This window comes from Prionailurus viverrinus, chromosome C2 (genome assembly GCF_022837055.1).
Source record: "Prionailurus viverrinus isolate Anna chromosome C2, UM_Priviv_1.0, whole genome shotgun sequence".
Classification (NCBI taxonomy): Eukaryota; Metazoa; Chordata; class Mammalia; order Carnivora; family Felidae; genus Prionailurus; species Prionailurus viverrinus.
In genome coordinates, this window is record NC_062569.1 from 111,342,785 (window position 1) to 111,366,235 (window position 23,451).

Consider the following 23,451-nt stretch of genomic DNA (forward strand, 5'->3'; position numbering starts at 1 on the left):
AATGGAGTCTGTCAGCTCCTCTTTTGCATATGGGCTCCCTTCTCACTAATAAATGCACAGTGCTGAACTCACCCACCCTGAGACCATACTGTGAAAAGCTCTATTTACTTGCTTTTACCAGAACTTCCTTTTTAAGTCATCACTCCATTCCCTGTTTTTCCGTGTAATCTAGGTTGAATTTCTATGCAAAATAAGCCCCAAAGGTATCTCCAACTTAGTATATACCAGAGCTGTGTATAAGGAAAATTCTTGGCCCGAAAGAGATTACTATGTACATCCTTACCATTAATACAGCAAAATTCGTAGTATGGTTGCAGTGGCAGTACAAGAATTCATCAGTGCCCCTCCGTTTGTGACAGCCATTTGTGTCCCAATCCTTTTTTATAAAATTCCAATAGACACAGGCATAGGAATGAATTTGGAACGTTTTTGGATCATACTGTACATTGAAAAAATTACAATTAATTTCTTTTTAAATACTTAACCAGGTAGAAAAAAATCAAATAGAAGAAAATAAGCATATTAGAAATCAATTAGGTATGTACTAAGTGTAACATCTTCATTATAGATTAGGGAGGAGGGAAAAGGATATGAAATTCAAATTAGTTCATTTTGCATTTAGCTAGTCTGACAAAAACATAGGTGGGAGAAGGTATAAATGAATATTTTCAAAGAATCTTTCACAGAATTTTCCTGTGAAATAACTATATTATACACATGAAACTAATGTTACACTGTATGTTAACTAACAGGAATTTAAACAAAAACTTAAAAAAATAAAGGGTTTTTCTGTAGATTTCTTTTGCCCAACCAACCCTGCTTTTGTAATCAAAAGTGGACAGATTTTTTTTTGTTGTTAGTGGGAAAACTCACCCTTGGGTTAAAGACAATTTCAACAGAAGTTCTCTGATCTTTTTTTGTTTCATCAGTTTTGCCTGAGATAATTTTTTGACTAAAATTTGATTTAGTTCTAAAAATTTTTGATCGGAAAAACTTGCTGTTTTGATACACTATAAAGCCACATGTTGTGTTACCTGTGAAGAAAAAAAATAAATGAAAACTAAAATCAACAAATGAACCTAAGGGCAAACAAAAAACAAAGTCCCATGTCATTGTTCAACTGCATGGCTGCTTATCTTTGAGTAAAACACAGTAAAAATGGTTTGCTGGCTGAATCTTTCTTCAATTGCAATATGTAATTAACATATATAACCCGTGGCTTGCCATTCCACTCACGTTAATTTTTTTTCCTGAGTTTCAGATTCCTTACCTTCTAAATAGGGACAAAAGTTTCTACCTAATCCACCTCAAGGAGGTATTGTGAGGATCTCATGTATAAAAATAACATCTTGCTTTCTATGCAGCAAGAGTGAACATGACACTCAGGTAGCCTAAAGCCATGTCTCTTTACCCACTGTTAAGACATCAGACCAGAAACAGTGAGCGAATATGGAGGCAGCTGTGCCTAGAAAAGTGGTCTGTGAGTTCTGTGTCCTGTTAAAAGGGACTGAGCAGAAACCAGTCTATTCAGCCACAGAGCCAGGAGCTCACATTGCACCTATTAGGGACTGTTTCAGTGGAGCCAGATACTTTCCATCATCTCTTGAACTATTGACTACTTCATGATGATCACAGGTCTTTCCCGAGGCTGAAAGGCTATTGTGACATATTTCTTAAGGGGGCTGGAAAAAGCGGTCAGCTATTCCTCAGAGGCCCTAGAAAAGCATGGCCACAGCAGAGGGTTTTTGTATGGAGGCTGGCCATGGCAGTGGTCAAACAGAACAACCTGAGGAATGCCTCTTAACACTTTGTACAACTGTTGTCATATTTAAAACAGAAGCAACAAAAATAATTACACATTTTAGACTGAAATAATTTTCTAACCTCTGCTTTTACTAGTGATATCGGGAAAACTAAAACCCTGGCAGTGAGCCAGCATATTCAGTGTGATTGCATATATAGGCAGACAATGTCCTGACAACTCCTAAAATGTCCTCCACAGCCAGCCATGTTGTTCTATCCTCTACCCAGAAATAAAGACGTTGCTTTACAGAGTTTTTACATGGCACATTGACCTTACCAAATTGTTCCTTCTCAACACTAGATAACAAAGTTAAACCTAAAAATTCAGTAAGGCTTCTTTTCATTATTATTGTTTTTTATAAAAGAATGACATGGTTGATTTAAAGGTCAAATCTATATAAATATATAAATTAAAAAGTGAAAATTCTTGCTTACCCCTCTCCTCATTCCTACAGTATTTTGCTCATTTATTAGAAAATAATCACTTTCAACTAGATCTTCAGATTCACTAGAAGAAATTCTATTTACCTGTAATTTTTTTAAATATCTGTATTTCTGGATATACCTTCTTGACAGTTTTTTCTTTCAAGTTTTTATTTAAAATCTAGTTAGTTAACATATAATGTAATATTGGTTTCAGGAGTAGAATTTAGTAATTCATCAGTTACGTATAACAGCCAGTGCTTATCATAACAAATGCCCTCCTTAATACCCATTTAGCCCATCCCTCCACCCACCTCACCTCCATTGACTCTCAGATTGTTCTCTATAGTTAAGACTGTCTTATGGTTTGCCTCCCTCTCTCTCTTTTTTTATTCCCTTCCTCTATGTTTTGTTTCTTAAATTCCACATATGAGTGACATCATATGGCATTTGTCTTTCTCTGACTGACTTATTTTGCTTAGCATAATACACTCTAGTTCCATCCATGTCATTGCTACAGACTGGAGGAAAGATATTTGTGACTTATATATAACAAATATATAACTTTGTGTTCAGAGTACACAAAGAACTTCTAATGACCAATAAGAAAAAGACAAACAAAAAGCCAGTAGAGAAATGATCATAGTGTTTGAATAGGCAAGTCACAGAGTAGAAAATCAGAATGTCTAATAACACATGAAAAGATGTTCAAGTAAAGGAAGGAAAAAAATCTAACGTATCATTGAACTTCAAAACTGCAAAAGGAATATAAAAATACTCGTAACATATTTATCAGATAGGCAAAAGTTAAGATAACATATGAATAAATCTCCAAAAAGAGATGTTTAGTTTTCAAAAAAAGCAAGTTCCCCCCCCAAAATTAATTAAATTAAAATTTAAAAAAGCAAGTTCCATACAACATGATACCACTTATGTAAATATTTTAAACACCTGCAAAATAGACTATTTTATGTATGGATATATAAATATGTAGCACAAGTTTAAAGACAAACATAAAAATGAAGCATACCAACTTCAGATAGATGTTATTTCTGGGGAGGAGAGATGGGAAAAGGTAGGGCACAGAACTTCAGGTGCAGCTGTAATATCTTCTTTTTTTTTAGGGGGTCTGAAGCAAACATAGCAAAATTTGACATCAGTTTGCCTTGTTGGTGGGTACATAGGTGTGCTTACATTATTTTCTGTACTTTTCTATATGAATGAAATATTCTTTAATTAAAAGAAAAACACAGAAAGAACAAAAAAGACTTAGATTTAGTCTCTCCTTCACAAAGAATGTATCCAAAGCAAATGGAAGTAAAATTCCACAGCATGCCAGACACATGAACAATACCCGCTTCTTCTTCAGTAATGCCATTATTTATTCTAAAATGTATACTTTCTAGTATCAGATTTTTTTTTATTTGGGGAGAGAATAAAGCAATGTGTGTGCCTATTTTGCTTATTGTTATTGTCAAAATAATCACTTTTTTTAGACTTTGAAAAGTACCAACATTTCACGTTAGACATAAAAATTCCTGAAGGGCCGTATGCAAGATGATAGGGTAAGTACCATAGTAGTGGAGATAGCTAAAATCTGTTGCCACAAGAAGGTGACTGACACATAAAATATCCTGAGGCAGGCCCATAGGATGAATCCGTGCCTGTAAATGCCATGCCACTAGTAAATGTGGGCAGAATTTGTGACCGAATATTTTTAAATGTATTTTTAAGTGTAAAACAGACCTGCATTAGCTAGATTTTTGTTAGAAAAAAAGATCTGTGTCCATGATCAGAGTATTTCAACTCTGCTCCAAGGCTTTTGAAGAAAAAAAAAAAGAGAGAAAGAAATCATCTCTATCATCCAGAATAGTAGAGATTACCATAATTTGTCAGAGCTCAAATGAACTCAAATGCAAATTACTTAGTATGAAACTAATTAAACATTATTTTTCACTCAGTGGATTTTAAGTTACTAATTCCATAAATTTGAGGGTATTTTTTACTGAAACAAAGTTTGAGACCTACTTTTTGAGGTATTGAGCAAAATTTGAAGTTCAGTCTCTGCATCTGGATTAGGGTTGCTCACATTTGTGTCCACAGTTATGGAACCAGAAATGAGAGAATCACTATCTCCTGTGAGAGGGAGAAAAGTAGAATTTTAAGTCAACATTTTCACAAATAGGGCATTGTTCATGGTTGATAGCAGAATGCTCTCTGCTATCATAAGTACATGAGATAAACACCTCACCTTTCTTCACAGAGAAGAGCACAGTGTTTTTTGTAGAGAATAAAACATTCTGTACTGCTACATTAGGTTTCACCACTGATTTGTTATTCAAAGACAAGGAATAACTCTCCATTTGTTGAATAAGCCTGTATAGAATAAAACATAACAACATAATATTCTATAGATTTGTCATAAAAATCAGTGGTATGTGTTCTCTCCCACATTCCAGTAGAAAGGCATGACCACAGAACTCATGTGATCACACAATGGCACAACCAACTTAAAATAATTTATTTTCTTCACCAGAGTCTTTCTTTGTTACATATAATTTTTCTAAAGTTCTGGTGGACTCTCTCCCCTGAAAGATACCCTGTATATAGATTCCAGACAGCTGGAACTCAAGAAAGACAAATTTCCCCATAGAAATAATCTTTATTGTGCTGCTCTTCACAAAAGGGTGGTGTTGCTACCCATCATTGACCGGACATGTGCTTCTTGCTTCTACAGTGGTAAGAATCAATTTCCACTTATTCAACTCCCTTCTCTTCTCTCACATGAACCCCTTCAGGTCTCAAGCACCTCTTGTGAGTTGGTGGTTCCAGAGGCAACAATTCATTTGGAACCATGTAAGAGTACATCTTTGAGCTCACAGCCTCAGTTATTAACTAAACATTGCAGGTTTCCACTATATTCTTTTCTACTTTGGATAACTTCAAAGACAGATTAGATAGAAGGTTGGAGGGAGTGGGGAGAACCTGTCAATTTGGTGTTCTCCAAGAAAAGTCATAAGACCTTTTCTTTTCCTTGTTTGCTTTAAGAAATATTTGTACTATTTCTGTACTTGACAAAACAAAATCTCTATATCTAAGATAAATGGTTCAATCTAGTTTTCCTAGAAAGAAGGGATTTCATTAAAATGTAGTTGTTCCATATTCTAAATTTTTATTTTGTCCACTAAAGTATTTTTCCCTTCCCCAAGTGACATAATAAAGAAATAAACTTTAAAATAATTAAATATTGTTTTTATAAATAGAATGTGACAATCATTCATATGGAACCATTTGAGTTGCTTTCTCTGTTTTAAATGTTTTCTATTCATAACTCCATTTTATGAATTTTTAGCAATTCACACTAAAGAATAAAGAATAACAACCATACTCCATGTAAAGAATAACATACTCCAGAGCTGCTTTCAACAGAAGGAATGCCTAACAAAATTCTAATCTTCTAAGAGCATATTTTGTACATTTGTCAACCAAACAATATCTGTTGAGCACCTAATAAGAGGTCAGTACCCTGTGAAACACTGGAGATAGCAAGAGGTGTTCCCTCAGGCATTTGAAGGCTAAAGGGAACAATGTACTAGATATATGGCAGTGACTGCAGGGTCCATAACCACTTTTCAAGCGTTGCTCTAGTCACAGCCACTTTCAAGGCTGTATTTTTCTTCCATGTGATTCTTCCCTCCTCTTGCCATCGCTGATTATATTAGAGATGCATGCTCTGCCTCAGGGTACCCAACGCAGAGGCTGACCAAAACCAGCACAAATGACTAGAAGAAGCAATCAGATTCTTTCACCCAGGAATTTTCAAGTTAGTGTCATAGTCATATCAGGACAACCATGGTTTAGAGGGGACCAGAGAGGTCATTCTGTCATTGTAAAGACAAATACAAATTAAAAATAAGAGACTTAACTTTCCTGTTGAAAATAAGAGAAGAAATTTCTCTCTCTTCCTTTTCCTATGAGCATTTACTTTGTAAAGTACTTTGTAAGTACTTTCTCCCCTCTTTGAAATATAAATTCTTTTGTAAGCTAGATGGCAGGGCGTCTGGGTGGCTCAGTCGGCTAAGCATCAGACTTCAGCTCAGGTCATAATCTCACAGTTTGTGGGTTCAAGCCCTGCATCTTGCTCTGTGATGATGGTTCAGAGCCTAAAGCCTGCTTCAGATTCTGTGTTTCCCTCTCTTTCTGTCCCTCCCCTGCTCATACTCTGTCTCTCTCACTCTCTTTCTCTCAAAAATAAATAAACATTAAAAATTAAAAAAAAGAAGAAAGCTAGATGGGCATTTTGTCAATTTATGACCTAGGAATGTCTTTTGCAAGGACATGGAAGCCATCTTTTTGAAATGTAAACATCAAGGGAGTTAGCGCCCCTATTTTCCAGTTTCTGTGGAGGGTAAGGAGCCTAATTTTAGTGGGTGGGTACCTTGCTCCAAGTTGCAAAGCTACCTCCTGTCATAAAGATATGTGAAGTTTGTTCTTCCTCTGAATAAAGTCAGTTAGCTAATACAAATGGTCACCTCAATTACCAGGTTAACCTAGGATGAACTATGTGTGACAAATAGTGCTGTTAAGTTCTCTTAATTGAGGATTAGTTATTGATTACCTGAAAACTTGTATGTAATGGGATATATCTGGTTGGCTATATAAAGCAGTGAGACTCCTTTCTATCTGCAATCTCTTAGTGTTTGCCTATGATACACATCACATTCTGCTTTAATGCTTATGCAATAAAGAGTGTTTTCTTTCTCTACTGTCCTTGTGGAGAGCATTTCTGGGTTGGGAAAAGATTCTGTTTTAAACTATTTCCCCAATGTTATGAACAACAGGGTCAATTTATGACAGAGCAGAAACTAGAAGTAAAAGTGAAACATACATGTTTACTGAGTCATATTAATTATAAAGACAACTGCCAATGTTTTTTGTTTTTTTTTTCAAGACTTAATGTGTATAAGTCAGGTATCGTGCTAGTTATTTACATATATTATCTCAGTTAAGCCTCACAAGAATCTTACTGAAGTGAGTCCCACAGTTACTCCCATATTATACTGAAGAATCTGAGGCTTTTCCAAAAGATATGAATTTGGCCAAAATCATGGACCTACTAAATAACAATGCTAAGATTGAACCCAGGACTATTTGACTCCAAAGTCTGTCTCCATAACCATTATATTCTCCCAGAAGGAAGGCCCACAAACTCCTTTAATGGGACCTTCAAAACTGCCTTGGATGCCCTGCCACCCCCTTACTCCAGGATCCATAAAGTCCTGCCATATTATGGTACTGTTCTTAGGTTCCCATGAGATTCCATAAGCTTCTTTACAATAAATCTCTGGTCAAAATAATCTAAGTGAGGATCTTTTAACCAAAGAAGGCTGGTTGGAACAAGATTACAAATAAAAATGTGAAATGTAAATGTACAAAGTGGTCAGTATTAGGGAAGCAGTTTTCCATTCCCAAAAATAGGTAAACAAGGACAATTATGGGCTTGAATTTGAGGGCAGAGTTCCAGGGTTATGGGTCAGTCTTTGCAGCACATGGTCAAAATGGAAAAATGAAGTCTTAGATTCACTGATTGTAGCAGGGTGCCCTTAACAGCAGAGACTTTGTCCAGGCTCCTCCCAACTCAGACCAAGAGAATGGATGAATGGATGTTAGAGAACTTCACCAGTCTCCCCTTCTCCACTTAAGGAGTTTTAGTCTCACACTGTCCGCTTCTCTCCATAAGTTGAGAAGAGGAGTCCAGTAGCTTAGGGATGCAAACCAGAAACTGTAAGTGAAAGAAGGTAGAAGTCAAAGGGAGATGAGTAACTGAAGCCTGGTATCTGTCAGGAGACCCTGTGTGTAGGCCCAGGTTGAGGGGACAGTTTGGAAGGAATTAGTTTCCTTCCCCAGAGAGAGTATTAGAGGTCACCTCTGTTGGCAGCTCTTGAGGAGTAATAAGTGTGGGAGGCTGGGGCCTGGAGGCTGAGGCAACAGCCTTATCTGAGTGAATAAGGACCTGAGTCCACAAGGGCTTATATATAAGATCACATGGGAGAGGGTCAGCTTTCACAATGGGATTAGAAAAAGTAAGTAGACTAGAAATGCAGAATGGGAAGAGTTACTATGAGTATGGTTACATTTCACGTTTCAGTGTGTCCCATATTTAAAATTTTTATCCTCTAACCACCTCCTCTGAAGCCATTTGGATATTACACATAAATACACACAATTGATTCTCCATGTCTTAAGCCAGTAAAATTCATAATTACTTATTGTCAGGACAGTACTTTCATCTGTATCATGATGTATGACTTTCTCAGCCAAATCTCATAGTTGCTGTCTCCTCAACTTTCTCACCAGAAACATCCACTCTTCTCCTCTCTGCCTAGCAAGACTGCAAACGCAGAGCCTCCAGGTCTGGAGGGAGCCCGCTCCAGCTCTTGGATCCATGGTCACTCAACATAGACTCTGAGTGCTATGGCCACTTTCTTCTCCAACTTCAGGAAAAATGGGAATCTCCACACTCCCAGTCGGAAGGGCCTAGACTCCTACTGAAATTTGAAGTCATAAAATACACCAGTTGAACTGCTGAAATGACAACCAGGTCTCAGAATTATAACTTGTGAATGTACTATGCATTTCATGCTTTTGTACTTTTTCTGCTTTGAGGGCTCAACACTGTAAAAATTAGAAAACTGGTAAGTTCTTCCAGGACTTTCTCCTAAAAAAAAATAATGGGTCTTGCAAACAAAGATTGTGTATAAGAATGTTGATTGCTCAAAGTTTTAAAAGACTTGAAGTAATCAAAATGTCCCTCAGCAGGAATTGCTTAAAGTTCACTCATATTTTGCAGTATCTAAAATTTATGATGCAGGGGCACCTGGGAGACTCAGTCAGTTGAACATCTGACTCTTGATTTTTGCTCAGGTCATGATCTCATGGTTCATGAGAATGAGCAACATGGAGTCTGCTTAAGTTTCTCTCTCTCTCTCTCTCTCTCTCTCTCTCTCTCTCTCTCTGTCTCTGTGCCCTTCTTCCCCATTTGTGCATGCTGTCTCAAAAATAAAAATAATAAAATAAAAATTTATGATATAAATGTAGAGATACTTATATTAAAAAGATATTCATGGAGTATTAAATGACAAAAACAGGCTATAAATCTGTAAAGTATGTAATATGATACAAACATACACACATACAGAGGAAAACATCTGGAAGAATACATACTCTCAAGTTAATAAAGGTGGGACAATTTTTAGAATTTTGCTCATCTAGGGGTGTCTGGGTGGCTCAGACCCAGTTGGTTAAGCATCCGATTTCAGCTCAGGTCATGATCTCACAGTTCATGGGTTCAAGCCCCATGTTGGGCTCTGTGCTGACAGTCAGCTTGAAGCCTGGAGCCTGCTTCAGATTCTGTGTCTCCCTCTCTCTCCGCTCCTCCCCTGCTCTCTCTCTTTCTCTCTCTCTCTCTCTCAAAAATAAGTGGATATTAAAAAAAATTTTAAGTAAAAATAAAATAAAATAAAATTTTGCTCATCTATATATTTTCTTATTTTTCTACAATGAGCATGCATATTTACTTAAATTTTTTAAAACTCAAAAAAAACTGTGTATAAGATAAAACCATAATGAATCATAGTGAGGGAACTTTATAATAAAGTACATGAGTTTTATTATAAATAAACAACCAAAACTATGCCAACCCACTGGAATCAAAAATAGAGAAAGTAGGTAGAGTTGGATTCTTTTTTTTTTTCAATGTAGTCTTGGGAAAGCTTAAGAAAGCTTAACCAAAACACACCAGTATCTCAAGGATAGCTGAGTTGTGGGTAGGGAGCTTTGTCCCGCAAAGTTATGTTGTTCCTTTCAGCTCTATGCTGAGAAAAGAGCTGGAAGAGCTCCTATTGCTCATGCAGGTTGACCCTTGGCCATGCCCAGCTAAGGCCGGGAAAAGAAGTCTAATCTAAATCATCCTAGTTGCTCTCTATATCCTAGGCCAGGGACACCCCTGGAACCAAGAGTTAACATATACCACCCTGTCTAGTACATGAAGATCAGGTGGAAAGCCAAGGCTTCAGTCTTCATTCTCTAGGAATCATCTAGTTAGTGCATCCATGAGAGAAACAAAAATACCTGTCTTAATGGTACACAGCACTTTGTAATGTTTTCTTTCCCAATTGGAATTGTGCTTACGTTGTGAAAGCGTCATCATTATTAGGAACACCCGGAGTTTTTTGAAAAACATCTTCACTGACACTTAGAAGTTGACTCACTGTAGATACAGCAGTGTCTTTTGCCTGCCAGGAACAAGGGACCAAACCATCATCATAGAAGACATACATCATACGTCATCATTATCATGAATTATTGCAGAATCATGTGGCACCACTGGTATGGTAATCCAGAGGCAAGTGTTTTTCAAAATTGAAGGTTTAGTTTTAGATGGCAGAGAGAATAAATATAAAGCATGATGGAAATTTAAATTGAGTCAATTGGGAAGCTTAGGCTTCTGAATTTCCCCCCAAAGCAAGGTCTTTCACAGAAACTCTACCCCACCCCGAGAACACAAAAGCAGATGCTTGGATCCAGAAGCAGAAACAAAATAAGAGTGCAGGGTTCTGACTATGAAAACATCACAGCCCACGATACTTAGTATAATTATACTTACTATTGAACTAAGTAAAGGGATTTCTAGTTTTGTCTGTCTTTCCATGTCTTTTTTTTTCTTCCCCTCCCCCCTTTTAAAACCTTGTGAGTTTTACCTCAAAGGAAGCTTTTCTGGATGTGTTGAAGATTTGTCCGACCACTCTAGCAGCAGAAGTGATGTTCTCAGGAGTCATTTTACTGACATTAGATGTTAAAATCTGAGTTTCACTAGAAATGTTCTCTAACTGTGCTCCCATATCGTCTATCTGTTAAGAACAAAACAAAACAAAACAAAACAAAACAAAACAAAACAAAACAAAACAGCCAGATTTATACAACTATGTCCAAATACTTTGCAAGCAATTGCAGGTGAATAAACTGGAATTCACCTGACCCTCAATCTCCTGAATATCACATCCACTTGGTTCTTCATGTTTGTTTCTCTACTTATGAAAAGGACAAAGTACACGCAGGCTGGTGGTTTTTCCAGCCTTTACTATCTGCCAGGATTAATGAACTAAGACAGGCTGCCTTAGGGAAAGCAATGCTACTCAAGGTGGGAACCATGAACCAAATGGTTCACTGTTTGTTATAGGATCCATAGGGAAGGTAAGCACAGAAACTGAGAGTTACTGGTCAGAAACTTCTACAACAATTGCATGTTATTGAATCTAATGATTTTTTTCAATGATTTGTATTCAGATGGGAGCCACACTTGCATGAGCATAGCATAACATAGAGACTTGTTCTAATCACTATGTTGTACACCTGAAACGAATGTAACACTGTATGTCAATTACACTTCAATAAAATATAAGTAAAGAAATAATTTAAAACTCTTTTAGAAGAGAAAAAATAATCTGTATTTTTCATATCTTTTTTATCCAATTTTCCTAGTAATTCATTTTTATTACATTTTACAAAATTATTGGTCAGCAAGGAGTTGGAAATTTTTAAAACTACTTTCCAAGGGGTGCCTGGGTGGCTCAGTCAGTTGGGCATCCAACTTTGGCTCAGGTCATGATCTCACGGTTTGTGAGTTCAAGCCCTGCATCGGGCTCTGTGCTGACAGCTTGGAGCCTGCAGCCTGCTTCGGATTCTGTGTCCCCAACTCTCTCTGCCCCTCCCAACTTGTGCTCTGTCTCTCTATGTCTCTCAAAAAATAAGTAAATGTAAAAAAAATTTTTTTAACTAGCTTTTCAGCAAAGACAGTTTGGGAGACACTGACCTTGACCATATCTCCAGGTACTAATCAGTCTCCTGGCTCTGGTGTTGTGAGACTATAAAACATGTTAATCCATATTGTCTTTGGTAGAGCCAGGTGTTAATGTGAGCATGTATGTTAGTTTTCACTAGATGGCAGCATCATTTCAAAAATCAAACCAAGGTCACAGGCCATTCATACTTTGGGAACAGTTGAAAATAATATCCAATCAGTAGACAAAACAAAGAAAGCTCTCATTCAATAGCTAGGTCCCTGCTCTGTGCAGGCATTTTGCTGGATGTTTTTATAGATGTTATCACACTTAACGCACAAAACAACACTGTGAGTAGGGCATCCTTCTCCCTGTTTAAAAGTCTGAAGAGGGAAAGGAGTTCACCCAAAGTCCATGCAGCTTAAAATGTCAGAGCTGAGAGCCAAAAACTGGCTAGTCAAACTCTGGAACATGAAGTCTTTCCCCAGTCTGTGTAGTTGACACAAACTATGTGGCTGGCAGCCATCTCCACATTCCACTTCCATCCCCATCTTTACCTTCAACCCTGCCCATCTACAGTTAGGGGGCCAGTGTGGGACAGTGTGGACTTTAAAATAAGAAGCAGCTCCATCATTTTTTGGCTGTGGTTCACTGCACCTCTCAAAGACACTGTCTCCTCATCTATAAAATAGGTACATTCATAACTATTTATATAGTTGTTATAAGAATTAAATGTGATTTAAAAACATATGTAAAATGTTAGTGCAATATTTGCTACACAGTAAGTGATCAAGAATTAGTATAATCACTATAATTATCTATGAGAATAACATCTAACTCACAGAGGTTCCATAAGGACTAAACGAGATAATGTATGTTACATGCCCTGCACTTGGACCACTTAAAGTTTCCTCCTTCTCTCCTTTCTTGGCCGCAGGTATTAGCAATCCCATGCAATTGCATTTAGGTATATATTAGGTCAAAATAATTTAATCTTCATGAATAAAACATCTAGTCTATGTAATTCCCACCTCACCTGCTCATGGGTACAGCCCTGAGACCAGCATTAGGGTCTGGGGTTTCCTGTCTCAAAAGGTGTTTGATCATAGTTTTTTTTTCTTCTTTTTTCTCTTTATTCTAATAAAGTTGACCATCAAAATACCTTCCTTTTGGTTTCAGATACCAGTGATCTATTTTCAGTCAATACTTTACCACTGATCTAAAAAGATGAGGCCATTTAAAATATGTTACAGATTGTCATTCACTAAAATTTGCTGAACCCATGTCCAACTGTTCTTTCTCACAAACAGATGTCATCTTCAAAAAAAAAAAAAGAGTGGCTTTAATTACCAGTTTTTGTTACTTCTTTTTTCTATGTTTCCTAATTTTGAGAGAGACAGAGTGCAAGCAGGAGAGGGGCAGAGAGAGAGAGGGAGACACAGAATCAGAAGCAGGCTCCAGTTCTGAGTTGTCACAGTACAGAGCCCAATGCAGGGCTCCAACTCACGAGCCTTGAGATCATGACCTGAGCTGAAGTCTTAACTGACTGAGCCACCCAGGCACCCCAGTTTTTGCGATTTCTAATTTGACAGTTTTAAAAGCATTGATTCAGGGGCTCCTGAGTGGCTCAGTCAGTTAAGTGTCCAACTTCGGCTCAGGTCATGATCTCACGGTTCATGAGTTCAAGCCCTACATCGGGCTCTGTCCTGACAGCTCAGAGCCTGGAGCCTGCTTCAGATTCTGTGTCTCCCTTTCTCTCTCAGTCTATCTCTCTGCCCCTCCCCTGCTTGCAATCTCTCTCTCAAAAGTAAAAAAAAAACAAAAAAACAAAAAAAAACCATTAAAAATAATAACAATAAAATTTTTAAAAATGTTTAAAAAGCATAGATCTGACCATCAGGTATCTAAAGAACAGAGAGTATACAGAATCCAAACTTTTTCCAGTTACCCAGAACATGGACCATAGGGCATACCTTATTTTCCAGGGTTTTCAGATTTTCATCGCAATTTCCTTTTGTCACATTTTCTAATACTATTTCTCCATATATAGAAATATTGCACATCCGAGTAGCTATTGGATAGCCCACTTCAATAAAAAGAAGCAAAAAAACAAAACAAAACAGTGTTTGCAAACATGGCCACTAGCAACAATCTGCCCCTATACACACCTCCATCTCAATGTGATTTAGCTGCTTCTCCCGCCAAAAGGTGGAGTCTATTCCTCCTTTTCCTGAATTGAGCCTGGACTTACAACTGGTGTTGACCAAGAGAATGTTCTGTGAGAGCTCCAGAACCTGGCCTCAAGAAGATGAAGTTTCAGCCTTCACCCCCTTGGAACACTGTCCTGAGACTGTTGCATAAGGAAGCAGCTCCAATCTACTAGAGAATAAGAGGCTATGTGGAAGAGAACTGAGGCCCTTCAGTCTTGCCATTTAGGACTCCAGCTGCCACAATCAACCCACAGAACTATGAAAAATCTAAATCATTAATTCTTTTAAGCCACGAAATTTGGGGTAGTTTGATATACAGGAATGGAAAAGTGAATCGGCCAGTTACTACAGGAATTTTAAAGGCAGATATCACTTGTCTTAATTTTTAAATCTGGAATTCAAAACTGTTTCCTTCCTTTGAAGTCTGCAAGGAAGATTTGCCTTCCAGCAACTAGGGACATAGGGCTTTGAATTGGATGTGATGAGGGTTGAAGAGATGGGAAACTATGAAAAATTCCTACTAGATAATGAATTACATATTGATCTTTCCTTCTTTATCCAAATCTGAGTAAACTGAAATGCAAAGAGTTCTATATTGTAGCACCTATTTGATACTTGGTTGGCTTTCAATACTTAGGAATCATTAGGTTTATTTCTTATAATTATCACTGAGCCTCCCTAATTCAGTGTTCTCCTGTGAACAAAGCTTAAGAAGCTGTTAACAGATAAAATCACCTCCTACAAGTATGAATCTACCTACACAAAATCATTGAAAATATCTTGGTCATTCGTTGTATAAAAGTGAATAATTCAGAAGTAATTCTTAATATAAAACTAAACGCACATTTGCCAATAGTTGGGATCTATATCCTTAAAATTATTTTATGGGCTCAATCTGAAATTTAAAGGTAAGTAAAATAAACCTTTTCACAATAGTTGCTCAGAAAATAAAAATAACCAAATAAAAGAACCAAATGAAAGATGGTGATTCCCTTGTCCCAAAAACATTTAAAAAAAAATCAAACAAGAGTGATGTCCCTTGATGCATATGTTACTGACATTTTTACTGTTCCAGATTGGGTAGCACATAGTTATTTTTTGTAGTTGTATCTCTTTTACAAGTTATAATGAAATATTTAACACACACAAAACATATAAAAATTAAGACGGTAAGTATCCATGGACATACATTATAAAAAGTAAGTACCAATACACGAAGCCCCATGTCTTTCACCTTTTGAGCTTTTAATCAAGAGGCTCTAGCCTTATAAGGACATATGTAAAGAATAGGATCATGAATATTTGAGTAGGCATGATATATGTGGGCAAAGGCAATTTGGACTCTGCAAATGGAATACTGGTTTACACAATCTCTTAGAATAAATAAGATAAAGAAACACAGGGGAAAGACCAGTATCTATAAGTACTGTAGTATTTCAAAGAGCATGACATAAACAAAAATAAATATCTATATAAAATGTGAAATTCTCCCCAGGGTTATTACTGACTGAAGTTCTCTCAAATATTTTCATAAATGATCTAGAATTGGCTGTTATTCAGATATCCAGTGCTGCAGGAAATGATGATATCCTGCAGGAAGATGTGAGAGATAGGAGGAGTGGTCAAAGGAAAATCAATGCAAACAAAGTTCAGGTAAAACACTGAGAGAAAATTATACAGCATAATGGGTTCTAAGCTGTTAGGAAAGGAACCTATGAATTTTTAAGGGCTACTCTCAGAAGATATTACCCAATGCAACATTGAAATAAATCATAAAAATCCTGGATATCATCAGGGAGCATAGACATTTTAAAAATGTTATTTTTGCCTTTATTCTTGGAATGTCTCTATGCACACAAGGTTGTCATGCTTTAAGAAAGGTATGATGAATCTAGAGAATGTTCCAAGATGGCTAACTAAAATTACCAAGGAGATGAAGTACTACCAACTGTGGACAAACTTAACAGCATCTCTACCTAGAAAGATGAAGTCTGAAAGTAGATATGGTACAAATCTATAGCTAATGTTTAATATTCAGACAAGTTATAAAACTCCATAAGCAGATATTAACATGATTAAATTCAAGGACATAGAGTAAACTGGGGAAATAAACCAATGGGAGAGGGAGTAAAAGGAATTTTTAACTGATCCATATTATAGTTTTTAGGAGAATTAGAATTATGTGAAATTGCATCCTAAACTTGGAACACTGGTATCATGAAAGGGAGGCAAACTGTTCCACAAAGCCGTCTTTGATGCCTCTTCCAGGAACTTAATACTGGTTGGAGGAATGATAGGTATGATCCAGCATAGCGATTAATATGCTTACACAGAGGAGACGAGAAACACATACCATTTAAAGTGTTCTCACCACATGTTTCCTGGGAAGATCCATATTTTCCCACTGGAATTCTGGCAAAAGTTAAATCATCAGAGGTACTGCTTTCACAGAAATAAGCTATGATGAAAAGAAAATATATTTTTTATCATAAATTATAATTTTCTTTTTAAAATTTCAAACCAGATAAAAGTCAAAGTTCAAAACCTATTCAGTATAATTTGAAGGATAATAGAAAACTTTAGGACTCACTGACCCGCCAGGAATTTCATACTTTTTTATCTGGTTGAGTTAATATTAATACCATTAGAAAAATTAGTATGTTAGATAATGTCTTCTAGTTAAAATGTACACAATATATAACCTGGTAGAGGTAGGATGTAATCACTAACACATCAAAAAAGATAGTATAATCAAATTAGTTGCAATCTTGAAAATTAAAGATATAGAGCCTATATCTTTATTATCTTTACTACCAAAGGGCATCATGAGGATGTGGGTTAAAGCAAAAAGACCAAAGTCATGGAGCATGTGAGATATACTGGCTTGTAGGAGTGCAGGAAATGGTAGGAATGCATTTCTAGGGCTCTGGATCCTAAGCAGGGAGCACAAAGTGTACAGAGTATTGGAAAGCATACTGTAGATGAAGATGTAGCTTTGAAACACTATGTACAATATCCAAGACAAGAAAGCAACGTTAACTATCTGTCAGTAGATGAATGGATAAAGAAATATATATACATATATATGTGTGTGTGTGTGTGTGTGTGTATATACACACACACACACACACACACATATATACATATATACACATATATATATATTTGCTGGGAATATTCATATATATATATATATATATATATATATATATATATATGAATCTTAATCATAAAAAAGAATGAGACCTTGCCATTTGCAATAACATGGATGGACCTAGAGGGTAAGTAAAATAAGTAAGACAGAAAAGGAAAAATATCATATTACTTCACTTATATGTAGAATCTAATAAACGAAATGAATAAACAAATAAAAAACAGAAACAGATGCATAAATACAGAGTGGTTGCCAGAGGGGTTGCTGGGGGAATTGGCGAAATGAGTGAAGGAAAGTGGGAGATACGGGTTTCTAGTTATGGAGTAAATAAGTCACTGGGATGAAAGGTACAGCACAGGGAATAAAGTCAGTGGTACTGAACTAGCATTGTTAGGTGACAGATGGTAGCTACCCTTGTGGTGAACATAGCATAATGGGTAGAGTTGTTGAATCACTATGTTGTACACATGAAACTAATGTAACATTGTGTGTCAATTATACTTCAATTAAAAAAAGAAGTAGCTTTGACTTTGATTCTGAGAGAGCACTGTCTGAAGTAAAACCACTAATTTTACAACATCTCATCAAGAGAAAGGATGAAAAGACAAAAATTTCATCTACATATATAGTTAGATAGGAAGATGTCCCTTGGTTTCAGAAAAGTTAAATGTATTAGAATTGTGATCTTTGAAATGGGGTAATATATCACCAACCAGAAGGACCTGAGAAAACCATATCACCCATTGCCCTGAAGTAGACAGTGCAACCAGAAGGAAAAGCATCTGTCAGCTTACAGAGAAACTTGATAGTTGGGAAACATACTAGGTATATTGAACATACAAGTAAATAGCCCAAAAAGAATACTCAGCTTTTACTATTAAGCTACAAACACATGTTAAAGCCATCATTATTAAACCCATTGTTACTAAATCATTAACAGAAGCATTTGAAAAACTTTGCTGTTGTCCTTATTAACACGAGCCACCTAAATCTCATACCCTAGTGCCATCCCAGGTAACTTACGGATTGTACATCTCCATCCTCTCCACTCTTCTGGACAAACACATCTGCCATTTTCCCAGGTTCCACCATTCCTGCAGAACTCTATTGTGGTGTTTGCTGTGGGGGTTAATGTTCCTAAAAAAACAATAAATAATAGAATACTTCACAAACTGGCTAATCAGTTTCTCCTTTTGGATGTGTAGCCTTCAATTTCTACATGTAAAACAATCACCTTGAGTAGCACTGGAGAAGTATTTTTTGTAACATCATCATCAACAAAAATATATATTGAGAATTTACACAGGATATACAATACTTATGACAGGTTATGAATACCAAAAAGCTACATTTAAAAGACATAATACTTTGAACAAGGACATTAGAATCTATGGAGGTAAACAGGTGATTATATAGATTAGATAGATGATAGATAGTAGATAGATAGATAGATAGATAGGCAGGCATATAAGGCACCTAAGTCAACATGCAGATTTTTACATGCTTTAAGAACACAGAAGAGAGATGTTGAGGACAGAGGCAATTTATCCAGCGATGACTTTCCAGAAGAGGTGGTATTTGAGTCAGATTTTAAGACTAAAACTAGAAAAGCCAGATAAAAAAGGATGGCCCCAAATAGGCGGGATACAGAGTGCAAAATCACAAAATGGAAAGTTCTGATGTGTCCAAGGAACATAGCAAAGTTTAACAAATAAGGAATATTAGTCCTATGTGAAGTAATAGCAGGACATCGACTGGATTATGAGTGGGTTTATAGACCAAGCCAAGGAGATTTATCCTGCAAGAGTCTAGAGAGATCTTTTATTTAAAAAAAAAATTTTAATGTTTATTTTTGAGAGAGAGAGAGACAGAGTACAAGTCGGGGAGGGGCAGAGAGAGAGAGGGAGACACATAATCTGAAGCAGGCTCCAGGCTCTGTGCTGTCAGCACAGAGCCCGAGGTGAGGCTTGAACTCACAAACCATGAGATCATGACCTAAGTCAAAGTCAAGACACTTAACCGACTGAGCCACCCAGGCACCCCTAGTTTTTTTATTCTTAATTGATCTAACAGATAAGTTTATTCAAAATAATAATAGCAATGACATATGAGGTGATTATAGCTTATGGAAAAACGAAATAAAGGACAGAAAAAAATGTAAGGGAAGAGAAGGAGGAATTGGGAATACTGTATTATGAGGTCCTGGCACTACTTATGAGACCACAGAGATATTAGAAAGTGGACTTAGATTAGGGACACCTGGGTGGCTCAGTCAGTTGAGTGTCCAACCCTAGATTTGGGCTCAAGTCATGATCTCATGGTTTGTGAGACTGAGCACCTCGTCAGGCTCCCAAGGAGCCTGCTTGGGATTCTCTGTCTCTCTCTGCCCCTCCCCCATTCACTCTCTCTTTCTCCCTCTCTCAAAATAGATAAACTTAAAAGATACATTTTGGGGGGCTCCTGGGTGGCTCAGTCAGTTGAGTGTCTGACCAGATTTTAGCTTAGGTCATGATCCCAGGGTCACAGGATTGAGCCCTGTGTCTGGCTCTGCACTGAGTATGGAACCTGCTTGGGATTCTTTCTCTCTCTTCCTCTGCCCCTGCCCCTCTCCCCTACTTGTTCTCTCAAAATAAATAAATAAATAAATTTGTGGTTACTGTAGAGGTTGCAGTATACATTTACAACTAATCTAAGTCCATTTTCTTTTTAAAGAAATAATTAAAAATCAGAGCAAAAATCAATGAAGTTGAAAACAGGAAATTAATAGGCAAAATCAATGAAACCAAAAGCTCATTATTTGTAAAGATCATTCAAATTGATAAACCTGTAAACAGTCTAGCCATAAAAAAAAGAGAAGGCACAAATAACAGACATGAAAAAGAGTCATCACTACTGATCCCATGAACATTAAAAGAACAATAAAGAAATATTATGAATAGTCTATGCCCCACAAATTTGATAAGCTAGATGAAATGGACCAAGGCCTTGAAGGACACAATCTACTGAACTCACACAAGAAGAAATAGATCATCTGAATAGGCCTATATTGATAAAGAAACTGAATCAATAATCAATAACCTTCCAGAACAATAGGCATCAGGCCCCAGATGGATTTACTGCTGAATCCTACCAAACACTTGAGGGAAAACTGGTATCAATGTTTTACACTCTCTTCTAGAAAACAGAAGCAAAAGGAACACTTCCTAACTCATTCTATGAGGCCAACATTATTCTAATACCAAAATTAGATAAAGACATTACAAAAAAGGAAAATTACATATCAATATCTCTCATGAATGTAAAGTCAAAACTCCTCCAACAAATTATTAGCAAATCAAACCCAAAAATGTATAGAAAAATTTATAACATAATACAGTATTCTCAATCCTCCTTCTCTTCCTTTATAACATGTTCTCATCTTAGGGGAAAGCATCTCATTTCTTACCATTGAGTATGAGATTGAGTTTATGGTTTTTGTAGATGTTCTGTATCAAGTTGATGCAGTTCCCCTATATTTTCACTTTGCTAAGAGTTTTTAACATGAATGGTAGTTGGATTTTGTTGAATGCTTTTTCTGTATTTGTTGATATGATCGTGTGATTTTTCTTTTTTAGCCTGTTGATATGAATTACATTAATTGATTTTCAAATGTTGAGCTAGCCTTGCATATCTGGAATAAATCCCAATTTGTTACGATGTATGATTTGTATTTCCCTGAATGATGCAGAAGAATGAGCCTGGACTACTTTCTTACACCATACACAAAAATAAACTCAAAATGGATGAAAGACCTAAATATAAGACAGGATGCCATCAAAATCCTAGAGGAGAATACAGGCAACAATCTCTTTGACCTCAGCTACAACAACTGCTTACTTGACATGTTTCCAGAGGCAAGGGAAAGTAAAGCAAAAATAAACTATTGGGACCTTATCAAGACAAAAAGCTTCTGCACAGCAAAGGAAACAATCAGCAAAACTAAAAGGCAACTGACAGAATGGGAGATGATATTTGCAAATGACATATTCGATAAAGGATTAGTATCCAAAATCTATCAAGAAATTACCAAACTCAACACCCCAAAAAACACAAATAATACAGTGAAGAAATGGGCAAAAGACATGAACAGACATTTTTCCAAAGAATACATCTAGATGGTGGGGCACCTGGGTGGCGCAGTCGGTTAAGCGTCCGACTTCAGCCAGGTCACGATCTTGCGGTCTGTGAGTTCGAGCCCCGCGTCAGGCTCTGGGCTGATGGCTCAGAGCCTGGAGCCTGTTTCCGATTCTGTGTCTCCCTCTCTCTCTGCCCCTCCCCCATTCATGCTCTGTCTCTCTCTGTCCCAAAAATAAATAAACGTTGAAAAAAAAAAATCAAGTCATTGGTATAAAAATATAAGATATGGATCCAGATCTCAAAGAGCTTAAGATCTACCAAGAGAGATTTAATTGTAATTGTTATATGACAAACTTCTCCGTGTAACCAAGGAAATGTGTGAATATTTATTTATTGTTTATTTATTTTGAGAGAGGGTGAATGCGTGAGAGTGGGGGAGGAGCAGAGAGAGAGGGGGAGAGAGATTCCCAAGCAGGCTCCAGCCATCAGCGCAGAACCCAGTGCAGGGCTTGAACCCATGAACTGTGATATGACAACCTGAACTAATATCAAGAGCCCAATGCTTAACTGACTGAGCCACCCAGGTGCCCTTATGTGAATCTTTTTAAATTGTAGAATAGTTCAAGTACACAAAGTACAGAGTATAAAACATCCCCCACTACCCCAAAGCCAGTTTTAAAAGCTAGGAACTTTCTCTCAGATTTGCTTCAGACTTTTTAAAAAATATGTAATAAAACTTTACAGGAAGAGTTGAAACCCCTTCTACTCCTTTCTATCAACATTCCTTTCTCTCCATACCCAGAGGTTAACACTATATTGAAATTGTCATTTATCTTTTACATCATATTTTATACTATTATTATATCTAAGATAATCAATACATAGCATTTGCTGCATTTTTTGTTTTGTTTTGGGTTTTACTATTGATTCAACTACTTTTTTTAAGTTTATTTGTTTTATTTGGGGGAGGAGGGACAAAGAGAGAAGGAAAGAGAAAATCCCAAGCAGGCTCTGCACTGTCAGCTCAGAGCCTGACACAGGGCTCAAACTCATGAACCATGAAATCATGACCTGAGCCAAAATCAAGATGCCTGAACCACACAGGCTCCCTGATTAGACTATTTTAATGGTTACAGTTCGATTTAGGTTTTTTTTCCTTCCTTTGGGGGTAAATTTGGTCATTTATATTTTTTTAGAAAATTTCTACTTGGGCAAAGTTTTTATATTAGCTAGGATAATATTTGCATGGTATTTGCTTATGACTTTATTGATTTTTTAATCACTTCTTTAGTATATATTTTAATAGGTAATACATTCACAGAGTTGGAAAATAAAAATAACATACAAAGTACATAACCTTTCTCCCATCCATAAATATACACAAGTAATAATGTCTATTCATTTTTTCCAATCTTTCTTTTTTCAGTACAAGCAAATATGAATCTATACTTATTTTCATCCTCTTTTCTGTAGCTTGCTGTTGCACTTTACAATGAATGTCCAAAATCTTTCCACAGCAGTTCATAGAAAACTTCCACCTCTTCTTTTACAGCTGCATTATAGTCCATCATAATAAACCCTGATTTAGCTAACTGACCCCTTATTGATGGACACATGTTGTTTTCAATTGTTTCAAAATTGCACTGTACATTGCACAAATTCATATGGAGAATGAATTCCAGAGGTGCAATTCTGAGCCAAAGAGTGCACCTTTGTCATTTTGACATTTATTTCCAGCTTGCCCTTATAGGGGTTGTATTGACTTGTATTTTCACCAGCAATGCAACTCTATGCAGGGCCTGGAACAAAGTACAATGAAAACCCATATACCATTTATATAAAAGTAGATGTAAAACTTGTAAATTAAGCTCACAAACTGCTAAATAAAGTCTACGTGCTTGATTCT

At 36.6% G+C, this 23,451-nt stretch overlaps 1 protein-coding gene across 1 annotated transcript in view; it reads right to left on the bottom strand.

Annotated features, from left to right (window-relative positions):
• The window catches only part of ADGRG7 (adhesion G protein-coupled receptor G7), a 69,887-nt gene that overhangs the window by 39,199 nt on the left and 7,237 nt on the right, over nt 1-23,451 (bottom strand). Inside the window, exons 2-10 of the mRNA XM_047875801.1 lie at nt 18,453-18,566; nt 16,629-16,733; nt 14,039-14,151; nt 10,986-11,135; nt 10,417-10,520; nt 4,478-4,602; nt 4,255-4,362; nt 874-1,034; nt 284-439 (exon numbers count right to left, since the gene is read on the bottom strand). Coding sequence (XP_047731757.1) covers nt 284-439; nt 874-1,034; nt 4,255-4,362; nt 4,478-4,602; nt 10,417-10,520; nt 10,986-11,135; nt 14,039-14,151; nt 16,629-16,733; nt 18,453-18,566 — 1,136 coding nt within the window. The remainder of the gene's footprint in view (nt 1-283; nt 440-873; nt 1,035-4,254; nt 4,363-4,477; nt 4,603-10,416; nt 10,521-10,985; nt 11,136-14,038; nt 14,152-16,628; nt 16,734-18,452; nt 18,567-23,451) is intronic.